This window comes from Schistocerca nitens, chromosome 1 (assembly GCF_023898315.1).
Source record: "Schistocerca nitens isolate TAMUIC-IGC-003100 chromosome 1, iqSchNite1.1, whole genome shotgun sequence".
Taxonomy (NCBI): Eukaryota; Metazoa; Arthropoda; class Insecta; order Orthoptera; family Acrididae; genus Schistocerca; species Schistocerca nitens.
The window spans coordinates 329569927-329589684 of NC_064614.1; the positions used below are offsets into that span (position 1 = coordinate 329569927).

Below are 19758 nucleotides of genomic sequence, written 5' to 3' on the forward strand. Positions count from 1 at the left end.
AGTGATTATTCACATTGCAGCCCTAAGATCTAACGGAAATCGGTGTCGTATGAAGCTTGCAATCAATTTAGAGATATTTCAGAGCCTTGTCATGATTTTTAACTTTTCATTCAAATTCTCTCACGATTCAGGACTTACTGTTTTTGTTGTAGTGAATTTTAAGTGGCCATTGATTTGCTCATTAATTTGTCCTGTCCATGTATTAATTCTAGTGCATGTACCCTCACCTCAGTGCCATGGGTAACCTAATTATTTCTGCCAAATCATAAAGTATATTCAGGCGCAATCTCTGGAAATAACATCTCTTTTCGACAGCATTTTGCAGTACGTAATGGGACCAACATTACATGCACCAATTGTTACTGAAACAGTTAGAAACTTTCTTGTATTTCATGTCATTTTTGAACGAAGACTTTCGCCATGATCAATTTGCCCCATGTGAGCAGATATTTATAAAATATGCTTGTATTAACCGACTGTAGCATTCATGTTTCTGTGGATGGTGTTTGTGATGAAATTAAATGACTATTGTCTATATGTAAATAGATAAATACACAGAATTTTATTGGTGTTCAACATTACAGCAATAAGCAACGCCAAGTTACAGTTGTCTAGAAATATACAGTGTTTACACAAAAAAGATTAGTTCACAAAAGCTAAAACTCCAATAAATTACAATAAATCTCCAGTAAAGTGCAATATTTAAGCTGAGTCAATTTGAACAAAGCGAGTTCATTAATGGCATTAAAGAAATTATGGTACTCTCCCCAAAGAATCACTACTATATTGTCACATTTTCACATTCATAAAATTCATTAACTGATTAAAAAGGATTACTGGACAATCAACTGTACAATTTGTGTTTAAATAAATCGAAGGCAGTTTTTACCCCCCTTCTATAGGCAATTTGTAACATTTTCATACCCACTACTTCATAACTGTTCAGTGGTTTAGATAGTCTACAGTAAGGTATGTCAATATGCCTATTATTTCAAGTGCCATGAGTGTGCAAATCCTCTCTAAGCTAATATACTGATAATTTATTATTTGCAAATAAGTGAACAGTGTAAATGTAGAAGTTTATTAGAGTTAATATTTTTAGGTCAAGAAAGAGTGGTCTGCAGTGGGCAAGTTTTTCTGGGTTTGTAATAATCTTAATGACTTTCTTTTGAAATACCAAAATTTCTTGAACAGGTGTGCTATTGCCCCAAAATAACAGCCCATATGATATAATACTGTGTAAAAAGCAAAAATAGGCTGGTCTTACATAAGCCAAAGCTGCATGATTTTTTTTAATTCTTAAGAAGTACTCCACTCTAGAAAACCTTGCACTAACATAAGTAATTTGTGGGTTCCAATACAATTCACTGTCAATGACAATACCTAAAAACTGAACACTACCTAAATGGTCTCCTAGTGGCAAATTTCTTAAACCAGGAGTGGCTAAGATTTCAGGTCGCAGGCCATGCCCCGACCCGAATGCCTAGGTGCTCAGCCTCCTTCATAATTCCCACACTACCATGCCATGCTATCTGAGTGTGAGGAGAGGAAAGAGGGGAAAACAGCAAATGCACCACATTTAAATGGCAGAGCAGTCACACTACATGTGGCTTGGTTTTATATACCACATTTCTCAGTAACATAGATCACAAAAAAACAAATTTTCAGTATTAATTAATTGTCTTTGGTGCATTGAAGACACAATATAATTTTTATCTGGTACAAACCATCAGCATATGAACAGATACACACAATAGTTTCGCACTCAAGTTGCCAAGTAACCATGACTTACTTAGTTTCATAATCAAAAAAAGGTCTTTCACACAAATATGTCAATTGTAATATTGTAACACTTCTGTAACCTCATTATGGACCAAACATCGAAGATATGTTCATTATAAATCAATTAAACTGATCTACTATTTGGTTGACTTCTGGTATATCATAACAGTAAGGACTAGAACATTCTAATATGCTTGTGTGAACACGTTTCCGTTACTACTGACATTCATTCGTGCAAGATAATAACTACACCATCACATTTAAAATCACTAGCAAATTTGGGTGCCCCTTCAACTGCACTGCTGAGGTACACGTTTGGTTTAATAATAGATGTTGCAAAATACTTAGGTTTTACAAAGTCATTTAGCAACTGTGCAACTTTTCGACTGTGAATGTCAAGCAATAAGTTTTCTTTTCATCAGCGGACTCTCAAGTATTCTTTTTGTTATATTTCCAGAACGACTGTCTCCTTTGGTCACTTGGGCAGATTGTTCTGTTTCGTCAGTTTCTCCACTAAGACATCCTTATGGGACCGTGCCAAATGTTCCTATCATCCCGGATTTCAGATTTATTTCATTGTTTTTTGTTTAACATTTTGTCATATTCAGATGTTAACATTTGCAACTCTGATAACAGAAATTGTTACTTCTTTTCCACCATTAGTCTTCACTTTTACGCATCTAACACATATTTAGATCTTTTCTTTCATGCTCGTATTTACACAGTTACAGCGATAAACATATTTACATTTCAGACATACAATACCTTTAAAGGCTTGCTTATCACCTTAACAGTGGCTGTTGTTCATTGTTTCTTGAAATGCAGTTTTGTGGCTGTACGATGATGGTGATTGTAAACAAAGACTGTGATCTTTATTTCTCTCCATATCTTTCACTGTTACAATACGTACAATTCCTGTCACAAAACCCGTCGAAAATCTTACATTTGATAATTATATCTTCAGATTCTTTGTTTTGTTTGCAGACTTTACTATGTCCTGTAAATTTGTTGCCAGGGTAGCTCTTTTAAAGTGATATAACATTTCATACATAATCGATCACAGTACCAGCCGAAATTTTTATGGGAAACACTTTTTCTTCATTATTTTCTTATAATTATTTCTGAAACTTACACTTCCGTAAATTACGTTGAACATCATTTTAAATATTAATGGCATTGTAATTCTGTCAAGGATAACAAAGGACTTGTAAGTGCATTTGAATGTAATGGTCAGCATATTGGAAGGGGGACATAAAATAAACATCAACCTAAGCAAAAGAAGGGGAATGGAGTGCAGTCAAATTAAATTAAGAAATGCTGAAGGAATTGGTTTTGGAAATAAGACACTAAAAGTAGTAGATGAGGTTTGCTATTTGGGCAGTAAAATAACTGATGAAGGCCAAAGTAGAGAGGATATAAAATGGAGACTCGTAATGGCAAGAAAACCGTTTCTGAAGAAGAAAAATTGTTAACATATGAAGATATTTGTTGGAGAATAGCCTTGTGTGCAAGTGAAATGTGGCTGTTAAACAGTTCAGACAAAAATAGAGTAGAAGCTTTTGAAGTGTGGGGCTACAGACAAATGCTGAAAATAAGATAGATAAATTATGTAACCAACCAGGAACTACTGAATGTAATTGTAAGAAAATTGTGGCATAAATTGACTGAAAGAAGGGATCTGTTAATAGGACACATTCAGAGACATCAAGAGGATATCAGTTTAGTGTTGGAGGGAAGTGTGTGGGTTAAAACTTGTAGAGGGAGACCAAGACATGAGTAGAGTAAACATGTTCATCAGAACTATATTGCATTAATTATTTGGAGATGAAGAGGCTTGCACATGACAGCAAGCCCCTCCCCATCCTCCTCCATCCCACCTCCAACCTCTTCCATATAAGACAATTCACGCTGCAGCTCATGTCACATCAAAACATTCCAAAACGCAGATCAGACGACAGCGTTCACACAGGCCGTCAACGGACCGTCACGTCACATTTTGTCGCATTAAAATTTCTCTGAAATATAATTTGGTGGTACCATTGGCTGCTAAAATCGGAAGTTAATCTATTTTCGCAGCACTGACTTAAGTTATAATAGTGGATTTTGTTGGTTACCTTCTTAATCTTAATATTATTCTATTATTCTTTGTTTTCGTGTTAAATTGTAAATGTCCCATGACACGTTGCATCTTTTTTCCATTGAGTCGTCTTCCAGAAACGAATTCAGATATCTTAAACAAAAAAATAGTTATGTTTTGCAATAAAGAACAGAGCCAAGGCCACACAGTACATAAAACAGAACATAAGCTCATGAAGCAAATTTCGTTCAGCAACATTTTAAGTTAAAAAAATCACATGTAATGAAGGACAAAAATGCAGTTGTTTATGATGTTTTGAGTTATGTAAAAACGAAAAAAATGATAGATAAGGTAAACAGGATCCATTTAGTCCTGTATTGCTTGATATACACCGAAGAGCCAAAGAAACTTGTACGCTTGCCTAATATCGTGAAGGGTCCCCACAAGCACCCAGAAAAGCTGCAAAATGACTTGGTATGGACTTGACTAATGTCTGAAGTAGTGCTGGAGGGAATTGACACCATGAATTCTGAAGGGCTGTTCATAAATCGGTAAGAATATGAGGGGGTAGAGATCTCTTCTGAACAGCATGTTGCAAGGCATCCTGGTTATGCTCAATAGTATTCATGTCTGGGGAGTTTGGCGGCCAGTGGAAGTGTTTAAACTCAGAAGAGTGTTCCTGGATCAATCCGTAGCAATTCTGGATGTGTGGGGTGTCGCCTTGTGCTACTGGAATTCTCCAAGTCCGTCGAAGTGCTCAATGGATATGCATGTATGCAGGTGATCAGACAGGATGCTTATGTACATGTCACCTGTCAGTCGTATCTAGACGTGTCTGGGGTCCCATATCACTCCAACTGCGCATGCCCCACACCATTCTAGAACATCCTCCGGCTTGAAGAGTCCCCTGCTGAGATGCAGGGTCCATGGATTTATGACGTTGTCTCCATACCCATACACGTCCATCCACTCGATACAATTCGAAATGCGACTCATCTGATCAGGCAACGTCGGTGTTAACGGGCCCAGGCAAGGTGTAAAGCTTTGTGTCATGCAGTCATCAAGGGTACATGAGTGGGCCTTAGGCTCAGAAAGTCCATATTGATGATGTTTCGTTGAATGGTTCATACGCTGACACTTGCTGATGCCCCGGCATTGAAATTTGCAGCAGTTTGCAGAAGGGTTGCACTTCTGTCAGTCTGAACGATTCTCTCCAGTCATTGTTGGTCCCGTTCTTGCAGTATCTTTTTCCAGCTGCAGAAATGTCAGAGATTTGATGTTTTACGGGATTTCTGATATTCATTAAACACTCGTGAAATGGTCATACGGGAAAATCCCCATTTCATTGCTACCTCAGAGATATTGTGTCCCATCGCTCGTGCGCCGACTATAGCACCATGTTCAAACTCACTTAAATCTTGATAACCCACCACTGTAGCAGCAGTAACCGATCTAGCAACTGCGCCAGACACTTTTTGTCTTATATAGGCATTGCCGACTGCAGCGCCATATTCTGCTTGTTTACATATCTCTGTATTTGAGTATTCATGCCTATACCAGTTTCTTTGGCGCTTCAGTGTTTTTGTATGTGTACATTTTCGTTAGCAAATAAGCGTCGATGTTTTGAAATCTTGTCTTACTTCTCAACACATTACCACACAAAAATTGCTCAAGAACTTAAAGTTAAAGCAGCGAGGATGAAACAATAGAAACAAAAAGAAAAAGAAATAGAAAGCAAGCGAACTGAGAATAAGCAAGCGATATGACAGTAGGCAAGTGTAGCAGATGCCTTAGCAGCTGCGTTCACCATTGCAGCACACACACAGCCAGGAGTTCTCTGTAGCTGTGAGGGTATGGTCATGTGATGTCAGTTTCTGGTTCGAAACATCAGTGCAACCCATAGAGGATGTATGTATATGGTGTGAGTGTATGTGAGTGGAGTTTACTGCACATGTTCTCAACATCAAACCAGGCTAATCGTGTGATTTTGGGATGATGCTCCTTGTCTACAATTTGCGGTAAATATTACACTTCGCTCCTCATTTTCTATACATTTCTGCAGGTTTGAGTTTTAGTAAGAGCTATGATGCAATATTGTTGTTGCTACAGATGTAAAGAGAAGTATGTGAAAGGAGAACCAGTGATCTTTCGTAGGTATGTGCAACATATGTGTAATTGTAAATGTCATTTTGACTTGAAGCGCTTTCTAGGTCGAAAAATATCAAGGTACAGTATTTCTGTGATCATATGGCCACGTAATTAAGAGAAAAGAACTACACAAATTTGCAAGTGTTATTGAGTAAACTGCCAGTCAATGTACACATATTGGTGCTATATTCATTCACAGATAAAATTTATACATTTCATTCTGATTAATTTGCTCCAATGTATGCAGGTTTTCAAACCCTTGTATGTATTTAAGCATTTCTGCATGAGACAGGTTCCTATCAGTGTCATTGTAATGCAATTAATTAGAACAGATTTGACAATATGAATCAGTGCAATAGAAAATCTAAAAACTATATTGTTGGTTGTCATTTCTTTTATTGCTCCAATATTCCAGCACTGATTTTGTATTTTTTCTTTTTGTATGTAGAGTATTGTGTTACTTTTCTGACAAGACGGCAAAAAGAAGTTACAGATATTTTGTCTGCCTAGAAAGGTAGAAGGGTCAATAAAGTAAAATTGAAAATAATAATGGACAGGCATTTGGTGCAAGTCGCTTACCATCTTTACTGTAACAATTTCATTGTTCCAAATCTCTTATCTCTTCGTGACAGTTCAGTGCTGTTTACAGTGTTATAGGAATGTAATGAATTAGTACAGAGAATCGACAGTATGAATGATGATGATGATGATGATGATGATGAAATACCATACTCCTTCACAGAGCGTAGGGGAACGATGTGGGAGACCCGCACTGCCGTACTAGGCAAGGTCCTAGTGGAGGTGGTTTGCCATAGCCTTCCTCCGACCGTAAGAGGAATGAATCAATGATGATGAAGAAGACACAACAACACCCAATCATCTCGAGGCAGGTGAAAATACCTGACCCCGCCGGGAATCGAACGCTGGACCCCGTGTTTGGGACATGAGAACGATACCACGAGACCACAAGCTGCTTACATAAGTACAAAAGAAAACGTAAAAAACGTTGTTGGCTGTCACTTCTTATCCAGTTGCCGAAAAAACGTAAATAAAGTTGTATCTGCCTTACTCCTTTCAACATGCTAGCAGTCAATATGAGGTGTTGCATTTTGCTTTGATATATCAAGATGATTTTGCTTTGGAGACATCTGACTGTTCCATTTCTTTTCTTATGCCCACTATGTATTTTACTCACATGAATATTATATTCACCATGAGCTGCCATATTGATTATTTAAAACAAGTCTATTCTTCTACACTTAATTATAACGAAATGGTGGAAACTGGCCACCATCTCAAAGAACAGCTATCATCAACAAATGTAATTTAATATTGACTGAGCCAACTGAATAGACACGCAGTGCAGTGGCCAATGGGTGCTAGATTAGATTAGTACTTGTTCCATAGATCATGAATACAACACTTCGTAATGATCTGGAATGTGTCAAGTTAATAAAAGGTGTCTATACAAGATGTTACATTACACAAAATATTACATCACACTAGATTTTTTTTTTGGTGTTGGGGAAATTACCCACTTACTATGTACAAAAATTCATCTAATGAGTAGAAGGAGTTGCCATTAAGAAATTCTTTTAATTTCCTTTTAAATGCAATATGGCTATCTGTCAGACTTTTGAAGCTATTAGGTAAGTGACAAAAGACTTTTGTGGCAGCATAATTTACCCCCTTCTTAGCCAGAGTTAGACTTAACATTGAGTAGTGAAGATCACCCTTTCCCCTAGTGTTGTAGCCATATACACTGCTGAATTTGTTCAGATGGTTAATGACAAATTTCATAAGTATATATATATATATATATATATATATATATATATATATATATATATATATATATATATATATATATATATATATATATATATATACCAAATAGGAAAGCGCTGGTAGATAGACACAATTAAAAAAACACACAGACAAAATTTCAAGCCTTCGCAGCCAATGGTTGCTTCGTCAGGAAAGAGGGAAAGACGAAGGGATGTGGGTTTTAAGGGAGAGGGTAAGGAGTGATTCCAATCCCGGAAGCGGAAAGACTTACCTTAGGGGGAAAAAAGGACAGGTATACACTCGCACACACACACACACATATCCATCCACACATATACAGACACAAGCAGACATATTTAAAGGCAAAGAGTTTGGGCAGAGATGTCAGTCGAGGCGGAAGTGCAGAGGCAAAGATGTTGTTGAATGACAGGTGAGGTATGAGTGGCGGCAACTTGAAATTAGTGGAGGTTGAGGCCTGGTGGATAACGGGAAGAGAGGATATATTGAAGGGCACGTTCCCATCTCCAGAGTTCTGATAGGTTGGTGTTAGTGGGAAGTATCCAGATAACCCGGACGGTGTAACACTGTTCCAAGATGTGCTGGCCGTGCACCAAGGCATATTTAGCCACAGGGTGATCCTCATTACCAACAAACACTGTCTGCCTGTGTCCATTCATGCAAATGGACAGTTTGTTGCTGGTCATTCCCACATAGAAAGCGTCACAGTGTAGGCAGGTCAGTTGGTAAATCACGTGGGTGCTTTCACACGTGGCTCTGCCTTTGATCGTGTACACCTTCTGGGTTACAGGACTGGAGTAGGTGGTGGTGGGAGGGTACATGGGACAGGTTTTACACCAGGGGCGGTTACAAGGGTAGGAGCCAGAGGGTAGGGAAGGTGGTTTGGGGATTTCATAGGGATGAACCAAGAGGTTAGGAAGGTTAGGTGGACGGCGGAAAGACACTCTTGGTGGAGTGGGGAGGATTTCATGAAGGATGGATCTCATTTCGGGGTAGGATTTGAGGAAGTCATATCCCTGCTGGAGAACCACATTCAGAGTCTGATCCAGTCCCGGGAAGGTACGGACAAACTTTCAGGAAACATTCCTCACACACAAATAAAGAAAAAATGTTATGTGGGCATGTGTCCGGAAACACTTAATTTCCATGTTAGAGCTCATTTTAGGTTTCGTCAGTATGTACTGTACTTCCTCGATTCACCGCCAGTTGGCCCAATTGAAGGAAGGTAATGTTGACTTCGGTGCTTGTGTTGACATGCGACTCATTGCTCTGCAGTACTAGCATCAAGTACATCAGTACGTAGCATCAACAGGTTAGTGTTAATCACGAACGTGGTTTTGCAGTCAGTGCAATGTTTACAAATGCGGAGTTGGCAGATGCGCATGTGATGTATGGATTAGCACGGGGCAATAGCCATGGCGCAGTACGTTTGTATCGAGACAGATTTCCAGAACGAAGGTGTCCCGACAGGAAGACGTTCGAAGTAATTGATCGGCGTCTTAGGGAGCACGGTACATTCCAGCGACTGGGGAAGACCTAGAACGACGAGGACACCTGCAATGCACGAGGCAATTCTTCGTGCAGTTTACGATAACCCTAATGTCAGCGTCAGAGAAGTTGCTGCTGTACAAGGTAACGTTGACCACGTCACTGTATGGAGAGTGCTACGGGAGAACCAGTTGTTTCAGTACCATGTACAGCGTGTGCAGGCACTATCAGCAGCTAATTGGCCTCCACGGGTACACTTATGCAAATGGTTCATCCAACAATGTGTCAATCCTCATTTCAGTGCAAATGTTCTCTTTACGGATGAGGCTTCATTCCAACGTGATCAAATTGTAAATTTCCACAATGAACATGTGTGAGCTGAAGAGAATCCGCACGCAGTTGTGCAATCACGCCATCAACACAGATTTTCTGTGAACTTTTGGGCAGGAAATGTTGGTGATGTCTCTGTTGGGCCCCATGTTCTTCCACCTATGCTCAATGGAGCACGTTATCATGATTTCATACGGGATACTCTACCTGTGCTGCTAGAACATGTACCTTTACAAGTACGGCACAACATGTGGTTCATGCACAGTGGAGCTCCTGCACATTTCAGTCGAAGTGTTCGTACGCTTCTCAATCTCAACAACAGATTTGGTGAACGATGGATTGGTAGAGGCGGACCAATTCCATGGCCTCCACGCTCTCCTGACCTCAACCTTCTTGACTTTCATTTACGGGGGCATTTGAAAGCTCTTGTCTATACAACCCCGGTACCAAATGTAGCGACTCTTCGTGCTCGTATTGTGGACGGCTATGATACAATACGCCATTCTCCAGAGCTGCATCAGTGCGTCAGGGATTCCATGCGAAAGAGGGTGGATGCATGTATCCTCGCTAACGGAGGACATTTTGAACATATCCTGTAACAAAGTGTTTGAAGTCACGCTGGTACATTTTGTTGCTGTGTGTTTCCATTCCATGACTAATGTGATTTGAAGAGAAGTAATAAAATGAGCTCTAACAAGGAAAGTAAGTGTTTCCGGACACATGTCCACGTAACATATTTTCTTTCTTTGTGTGTGAGGAATGTTTCCTGAAAGTTTGGCTGTACCTTTTTGTAACACCCTATATATATATATATATATATATATATATATATATATATATATATATATATATATATATATATATTAAGGCTACAATGAAGATCTCTAGCTCTTTAAATAAGTGTCTGCAGGATGATCTTGGATGAGCTCCAGCAATTATTCTGATCACACGCTTTTGTGCAATGAATACTCTTTTACTTAGTAATGAGTTACCCCAGAATATGATGCCATACGAAAGCAGAGAATGAAAATAGGCATGGTTAGCTAATTTACTCAGATGTATATCTCCAAAATTTGCAATGACCCTAATAGCATAAGTAGGTGAACTCAAACATTTCAGCAGATCCTCAGTGTGTTTTTTCCAGTTCAACCCCTCGTCAATGCATACACTTAGAAATTTTGAATATTCTAACTTAGCTACCGATTTCTGATCAAAGTCTTTATTTATTAATGGTGTCATTCCATTTACTGTGTGGAACTGTATATACTGTGTTTTGTCAAAATTTAATGAGAGCCCATTTGCAGAGAACCACTTAATGATTTTCTGAAAAACATCATTTACAATTTCACCAGTAAATTCTAGTCTGTTGGGTGTGATAGCTATACTTATATCATCGGCAAAAAGTACCAGCTTTGCATCTTCGTGAATATAGAATGGGAAGTCATTAATATATATTAAGAACAGCAGAGGACCCAAGACCGAACCTTGTGGCACCCCCATTCTTGGTTGTTCCCCAGTTTGAGAAATCACCAGTTTTTTGTATATTATGTGAATTGTTTATTTCAACTTTATGCACGCTTCCAGTTAGGTATGATTTAAATTATTTGAGCACTGTCCCATTCATACCACAGTACTTGAGCTTATTTAGAAGTATTCCATGATTTACACAATCAAAAGCCTTTGATAGATCACAAAAAATCCGAACGGGTGACTTCTGGTTACTCAGAGAATTTAATATTTCATTAGTGAAAGTATATATATATCATTTTCCGTTGAAAAACCCTTCTGGAAACCAAACTGACATTTTGTTAAAACTTTATTTTTACAAAGGTGTGAAGATACTCTACAATACATTACTTTTTCAAGGATTTTGGATAAGGCAGTCAGAAGAGAGATTGGATGGTATTTGTTGACATCAGACATATCCCATTTTTTATGCAGTGGTTTAACAATGGTACATTTCAGTCTATCTGGGAAAATACCCTGCTTCAGAGAGCTATTACATATGTGGCTAAGAATCCCACTTATTTCTTGGGAACAAGCTTTTATTATCCTGCTGGAAATGCCGTCAATTCCACGTGAGCTTTTATTTTTGAGAGAGTTTATTATCTTCCTAATTTCAGAAGGAGAGATGCGTGGAAGTTCAGTTGTATCAAATGGTGTAGGTAAGGCCTCTTCCATTAACTGCCTTGCTTCTTCTAATGAACATTTAGATCCTATTTTCTCTGCAACATTTAAAAAATGATTATTCAAAATGTTTTCGACTTCCGGCTTGTTGTTTATCAAGTTTCCATTCGCTTTGATGGTGATGCCATCATCCTGTACTCTTCTTTGCCCTGTCTCCCTTGTAATAATATTCCAAATTGTTTTGATTTTGTTATCAGAGGTATTAATCTCAGACATGATGCACATGCTTCTGGACTTTTTAATAACCTTTCTTAATGTAGCACAGTGGTATTTATAATATTTGGCTGTTTCTGGGTCATTACTCTTTCTTGTTGTTAGATACAGTTCCCTTTTGTGGTTACAAGATATTTTTATTCCTTTAGTAAGCCAAGTTTTTTTTGCATGGTTTCTTATAATTAGATTTAACTACTTTCTTGGGGAAACAGTTTTCAAATTCTCTTACAAGTGTATCATGAAATAAGTTATATTTTAAATTAGCATCGGGTTCCTTGTACACCTCATCCCAATCTAACTGCTGAAGATTTTCTCTGAAATTTCTAATTGTTGAGTCATTAATTGAATGCACAACTTTGGAGGGTAGTTTTGAATTACTGAATGGAGCTATGTCATATACTGTAACTAGCTGAGCGCCATGATCAGAAAGCCCATTCTCAACAGGACAAGAATTTATGTTTTTAAACCTATCTTGGTCTATAAAAGTGTTATCTATCAATGTGCTGCTGTCCTTTACTACCCGAGTAGGAAAATTAATGACAGATGACAAATTGAAAGAACCGAGCAAGACTTCCATGTCATTCTTCCTATTACACTCTTTCAGTGAATCAACATTGAAGTCCCCACAAATAATAATTTGCTTTCCCCTATCTGACAGATAGCACAACAAGGCATCCAAGTTTTTCAGGAATAAATGAAAGTTTCCTGAAGGGGACCTATATACTTTTACAATTATAAAAGAGCCCTCCTTCAGTTTAAGTTGACAGGCACATGCTCCTATATGTTGCTCCAGATAAAACTTTTTTGTATCGAAGCTTTCTACACAGTGATAACTTTTGACATATATGGCAACTCCTTCCCCCCCCCCCCCTTATTCTCTCTACTCATATGTTCAGCTACTTTATAACCACTGATGTTTACCTTTTCCATATCAGACACATTATGATGCTCTGACAGGCATAATATATCTATTACATTATCAGATTGAATGTCATCTGCTATCAGCCACAGCCTGACTGTCAGCTTAGTTGGTGCGCACAGTAATACGGTCTGCCGTGTACCACCAAGCAAAACAATTATTCCAGGAAAGCCATAACGGAGAAATAGTTGTTCCAAAAGCTATTGCACAGTAAACAAAGTATTAGAAAACCCAATAATAATTCTAGCGTTTTTGGCGAACTAAGTAGCATAAATCGAGTTTTGAAAAGACCTCTACATACGCATAAAAGGTTTTACAAAAACGGTCCGTATTCTCTGTTCTGTAAGTGTGGAATAAAGCAAGTTTTGGTGAAGCCGGCTGTCAAGGCTTGTAGAGGAAGCTGAACAGTATGCATTGAGAAAGAATGCTATTTTTAAAAAATGCATAAAGCGAGTTTTGCGAAAACGGTCCTCAATTTTCGTTCTGCGCATCCGAGTTCTCACTCCACAGATATTTAGTCTCTACGGTGCAGTCGCCTGTAGGTGGAGCCTGGCATTTTTCTGGTGCGAGACACTGCTGATATCTACTGAGTTCACTATTGAAGATCTTTGAGTTGTTTTCATCATTCTTTGGTTGAGCGCACATTCGAAAACAGATGCCATGTGTTGATGTGTGAGATTTGTTGTGGAGTCGCCAGTGTACGTGTTTAAGCGAAGTGCTTTACCTGAACTGAGATGTGATTCATTTTAAGTGCAAGGTGTAAAGTTATTGAAGTAGAGAATCGTGCTTTGATTAATTAGATTTACGTGTAGGTATTTATAGAGATATAAATCAATATATCGGAGCATAATGTTTATGGATTAAATTACGTGTGATGTATTTAGACGTAATTCTGTAAACTGATTTCTGCATTGTTGTGGGACACCTCTCGTCATATGGCATTTTCGTGTAAATGTTGTATGTGAACATAATACTGTATAATGGCAGAATGACACTCTTATGACCACGACGCTATGTAATTAGTGTTTCTTAAAAGATCGGCAGAGATGTCAAAAGTATGACTACTTCAGGTCTGTTCTCAGCCATGCCAAGGTGATACAATCATGCCAGATCATCAAAGTGTGCACCACAGGACATGGACATTACTTGCACAGGTTATCACACACGTATGCAACATACTGTTAACAATTTTTCCTTTGCTTTTACGTTGTAGAAGGCAGCAGGTGTGATGGCACAAAGTTCATGATCGCCAGTTGTATTCCCAATGTCCTGGACTAAATTCCAAACCCCTCAGCAGCGTTTCATGAAATGAGGCATCCCCTTTTACACACACATAAAGAGTGCATGCATGCTTGCTTTCTCCAGTTAGGCAGCTGAACCTGCTATTTTCAGTCATTCATGCCATATGACCTTACTAAGTTGTGACGGCTGGAATGTGGCTCAGGTGGTGCCTCACAATTCTGGACTACTGCTTGCGTACTTCATCTAAATCCCTTCAAGAACTGCATCAGACCATCTCTAAAGCAACTGGATGACTGGAAAACCTAGACATTGATAGTCAATTTTTCCATTTGTTTTACTGAATGTTTAGAATTATTTGTTGTGTACTCGAGGAAAATCTTAAAAGCTGATCAAATAAGTAAATGATACTTAACTGATCTGAAAAGTTTTAATGTCTTCGCTTATCACACAGAGGTAACAGACTGGAAAAAAAGGGGGGGGGGGGTAGGCTAACATAGTGACAAAAGCCCACACAGAAATTAGGTAAACATGCATGATTATACAGGGTGGTCGGAAATGCGTGTTACAAACTTCTAGGACATGTAGAGGGTAGTGAGTAAATAACTTTTGAATAGGAACCCATGTCTGGAAACATATTGTTTCCATTCTATGACAGTTTCAATGCAGATGATTATTAGAAGTGTACTTAGGCGTGACCCAGTACAATTGTTGCAATCCATTTGAAAAGAATATTGACTCGTTCCGTTGATACTTACGCATTTGCATTACAACTTACACCTTATGGTTTACATAAGTCAACAATAACCCAGCATTACGGCACCAACTGCAACATACCGATGCATTACAACAGTGGCTCGATGCGGCGCCCACCAACATGGTTACACACATTGTACCTCCGAAGCATGTTCTGGTACACTCTCTCCATCCCACCAGGTGTCTCTTCAATGTCTTTTGCAATGGCCAGAACTCGTGCCAGCAGATTTTTCTCTGTCTTTACAGTGTCTCATAAATTAAGCTCTTCATACGACCCCACAAGTAGTAGTCCACAGGGGTTACATTCGATGATAGTGCAGCCACGCCGTTGGACCACCACAACCTATCCATCTTTCACCATACCGTCTGTTGAGATGTCTCTGAACAGCCAGTGAAAAGCGAGATGGTGCTCCATCATGCTGAAACCACATTTCCTGACGGACATTCAATGAGGGTCATTCCATATCAAATCACCCAATTAAAAAAAAATTTTACACCCACCTCCTTAGATTTTCATGAAATTTGGCTCAAATGGTTCTAATACCATCCTGACAACACCTGCAAATTTTTTTTGCTGTATCTCTTATAGTTTTTTTATAAATTTTTAAAGTTTTTTATGTTTTGCGTTTTCCGAACCTTCGGAAATGGTAAATTTAATTTGTATTCAAAACTTTAAAATTGCTTATCTTAAAAACTCTTTTAGATAGCATCATGAATTATTGCAGCAAGTTTATTTGTTATACATATTTGAAGATAAAAATGATACTATTAAAATATATTAATATTTTCTATGAAAAAAAAAATATATATGTATTTTTTTCTTAACGGATGTTTTTTTTTTTTTTTTTTATAAGAATTGCAATATCTAGAGTCTCAGACCTGATAAAATGCTCAAATTTGTTTTAATTTACTCTTAAACATATAGGCTACTTGATAAAACAAAAATAATGATGGCTTTTTAACATGTTTATTAATTATAGTAGATTACATTAGAATTATGTACAAAGATAGTGTACTTACGACACGTATGTATAACCCAACTGATTGCTTGAAACATTGAATTTTTTGAGTAATTTTGTCTTTTTAATGAACATTAATGCTGATTCAAACTGTTTTTCCACTTCATCCAAGAGCTTTCAGTTCTTTTGATACAGTCTTTTTTGAAGTAATACATTCTTCCAGTGCCGCTTGATTGAGGTGCGTCTACTACACAGACTATGTGCTCCAAAGGCACTATGCAAGAATCTTCTCTTTCAGGCCAATAAAATGATGCAGCTGGTCCTGAAGGATGTACAAATAGAATTTCTGCATCTTCTTCATCATTGAATATTGTTTTTACCAGTCCAAAGTACCAGTTACCATCATAAGTTGCAGCCACATAGCTATTTATGGATGGTTCAACACGAACCCAATCAGAAGAAGAATGGAAAGAAAAGACTAAGGAGGGTTTTACACTATCTGTAGTCCTTCTAATTTCAAAGTTGTTTCTTGGAAGTGGTTTGAAGTTATGAAAACTTCTTGTTCCAGGAATGGTTTGGGTTGCTGAAAACGTTTTTCTAGTTTTAACCATAACAAATCAGCTTCTTTTTGGTCAATAAAGTGAAAATGAATGTTTTCAATATTTTTTTCACAAAACTTGTACACATCGATTGCTGTCATTATTTGTTCTTCATCTGAAAGCTGTAGAATGGCTTTCCTTAAAATTCTTTTAATAGTTCCTCCTAGGCCATCACAAATTGACTTCCCATGACTTGTTGCAAAAAAAGTGTTGGGCCTTCAAATTAAAGTCTCTCAAGTGTTCAGTCAAATTTTTAAAACTATTTTTATTTTTGTACTGCCCAGCACAACCATCTGAAAACCAGTCATGTTCTTGGTCATCACTAATAAAACAGTGGTTGGAAACAAAAACATTGTTTTCCTCATTTCTTAGAAAAACTCCAGCTGTGTGTAGAGTACAACCACCTCTATTCCAGTGGTAACTTTGGATCTCATTTTGTATAACAAAGGAATAATTTTCACTGAAATCCATCACAATGGGATTTTGCTATAAACGAGTGTGGGGTGAGCTTTTCCAATGACCTAACCAATAAAGAAATGTAGTCTTCAACACTGATAGACTGTTTGATCATTTCTGCCCTGTCTGTGTTAACCCACTGACTGATTACAATTTCTTCTTCTAAATCATAATCTTCACTTAGTTTTTCAGTTAAGTACTCAGTTAGTGCAGTATTTGCAAGACAGCTGTCGCAATGATGTAGCATGCAGTATTGGTTTTCCGTGTTGCACACAAGCATCTTAATTAGGCCTTTATAAGATTCTTCAATTTTCACAGCATCCAGTAATAGTTTAACATTCTAGTGGATACTGCATACACATACAGTGTGTGTGCCTGCGGCACCAGCAAGGATACACCATTTAGGTCTCAACAAACAAAATTTTGAAAATCCTACTTCTACATTGGGATTCTCCCATTTGAAAGAATAATAGAGTTCTCTCAAGTTACACAAAATGAGTCTTTTTTGCATGTACACATTTTTTTGGACACTTACTTTGTCTTTTGTTCCAGGTAGCACTCTGGAACTTTCATCCTTTTCATAAAAATCTGTTACAAGTCTTACTGTATTTTCAGAAAGAGTTTTACCTTTTTTTGGACCAGGAGTTTCCAAAATACCCTTTTCAGATTTTAGCTTTCTAGCTTGTCGCACCATGTACTCACTTACATTAAATTCTTTCATCACTTTATTTCGACTCCAAGAATCTGGAGCCAAGGTCAGAATCTGGATTTTTATAGACCTCCCAACAGATTAAATCTTCTCTTTCATAAAAGAAAGCATTACATCAAAATCCTTTGCTTTCTCAACCACACTTGTATCTTCTTCGTCATCATCAGAACTTGGTGCATCATATTTTAATGCTTTTGAAACCGCCTTTTTTTGCAGTCTTTTCAATACTGCCAACCTTCCTTTTAAAATAAGACCCTTTACTTTGTTCTGACAAGCCATGAAGCTTTATTGGTGTTAAACCTAAATTATAAAGAGCAATGTTTGTTTGTACGAGGAATTCATTTCTGGATTCCAATGATTCTAATTCAACCATGACTTGATCATCTGTTTCACTTTCATTGACTTCAACTCTTAATTTTTCCTCACAAAAGTTACGACATGTTGAGCAAAGCTTTTGTCCAGGTTTTATGCTAATATTTTTTGTCAGTAATTGTTTAGAAAGATCCAAGCCTACACTTCTCAACGATTTTTTGATGGGCTTTTTGTGTTTTTTTAGTGGGTCTACACATGTTGTTTGATACTTTTCAAAAACATTTAAAAAGTAGTAGCTGTGGTGTGAACATATATTCTTAAATTCACACAGATTAATTCCAGATCGTAAGTGGATCAAATCTTTTTCTTCCTCACTCAATTCAGATACCAGTTGTAACGTTTTTGAAGGTGTGTAGGTTGTTTGGAAACAGTCAGATTTTTTAAATAACCCTACGCTACAGGTCTGAATATCTGACATACTGATTTCACTTTTGGTCTGATTACTGTTCTGGTTACTTTTATAGGATATTGGAAAAGAATCTCTGTAAACTAAGTAACAGTTCTTACTGAAAGTTCGAATAAACTTAATAAAATACTATCCAAGCACTATTTAACACTGTAATAATTTTTTACTTCAAAACACAGGAGTAACAAAACAAAATCCAAGCGTACATTGTTACTCCAAGAAGACAAAAACTTATTTTCGGTTATTTGGTACTTTTTATTTTTAAAATATAATTAATATTATTTTAAAAATTAGATAACTATTAAACAGGTTAAAAAGCCAACATAATTTTTCTTTTATCTAATAGTCTATACAATTAAGAGTATTTTAAAACAAATTTGAGCTTTCTATCAGGTCTGAGACTCTAGATATTGCAGTTTTTGTAAAACTAAACATCCATTAGCTAAAAAAAAAACTTGTAAATTTTTTTTCATTTGGAAGATTTTAATATATCTTTATGGTAATTTTTTTAACATTTAGATATAATACACAAACTTATTCCAAAATTTCATACTGATATCTTGAGTATTCTTTAACATACAAATTTTTTTAGTTGTGAGGCCATGTTTAAGTTACGATTTCCGACTGCTGAAACAACACCAAATCTAAAACCTTTAAAAATTTATTTAAAAAAAACTGTAAGAGATAGAGCAAAAAAATTTTACAAGTGCTTTCAGGATGATAAAAGAAGTAATTGTACCAAGTTTCATCAAAATCTGACATGGTTGGTGTCAAGGCCTGGGTGACTTGACATGGAATGACCCATGACGCAGCTTCCAAGAACGGGTCCAATTTGTGTCCTGGAAAGACTTAAGTATGCAGGACCCGTGAGCTTGGATGGAAGGAGGTATGGTCCAATCACATGACTGTCCAGAATAGTTGCCCGCGCGTTAGTTGCAAACCTGTTTTGAAATCCCTGAATATGCGTGGCATGAGGGCTTTCATCTGCCCAGACATGGCTATTTCGAGCGTTCGGAACACAATCCATTGTGAACCTACATTCGTCTGTGAGAAGAACTTGGGTGGGTCGTTGCAATGGTGCAGGAACCATGTGCAGAAGGTGACGCATTGTGGAAAGTCTGCTGGACCCATAGCGTGTACTCTTTGTTAGCGGTACGGATGTAATTGTTGCTTATGCAGGGCGTCCAAGACAGTACTGTGACTAACAGCCATTGCACGCACAATTGTTCGTGAACTCATTGACGGGCTATCTTCAATGCGACGCAGTACACCTTCTTCAAATTCGGGAGTGCGGCGTCGCCGTGGAGCACCA

At 37.6% G+C, this 19758-nt stretch overlaps 1 protein-coding gene across 2 annotated transcripts in view; it reads left to right on the forward strand.

The window, feature by feature from the left end:
* Nucleotides 1–13593: 13593 nt before the first annotated feature.
* LOC126248542 (DNA-directed RNA polymerase I subunit RPA1) overlaps nucleotides 13594–19758 on the forward strand; it is a 346647-nt gene continuing 340482 nt past the window's right edge. The window contains exon 1 of one of the 2 annotated variants that reach the window (XM_049949615.1): nucleotides 13594–13758. Coding sequence is in view for 1 of the 2 variants with exons in the window: in XM_049949606.1 (XP_049805563.1) it covers nucleotides 13619–13648 (30 nt within the window). In the remaining variant the exon portion in view is untranslated. The remainder of the gene's footprint in view (nucleotides 13759–19758) is intronic. The other variant, XM_049949606.1, reaches the window with a different exon arrangement.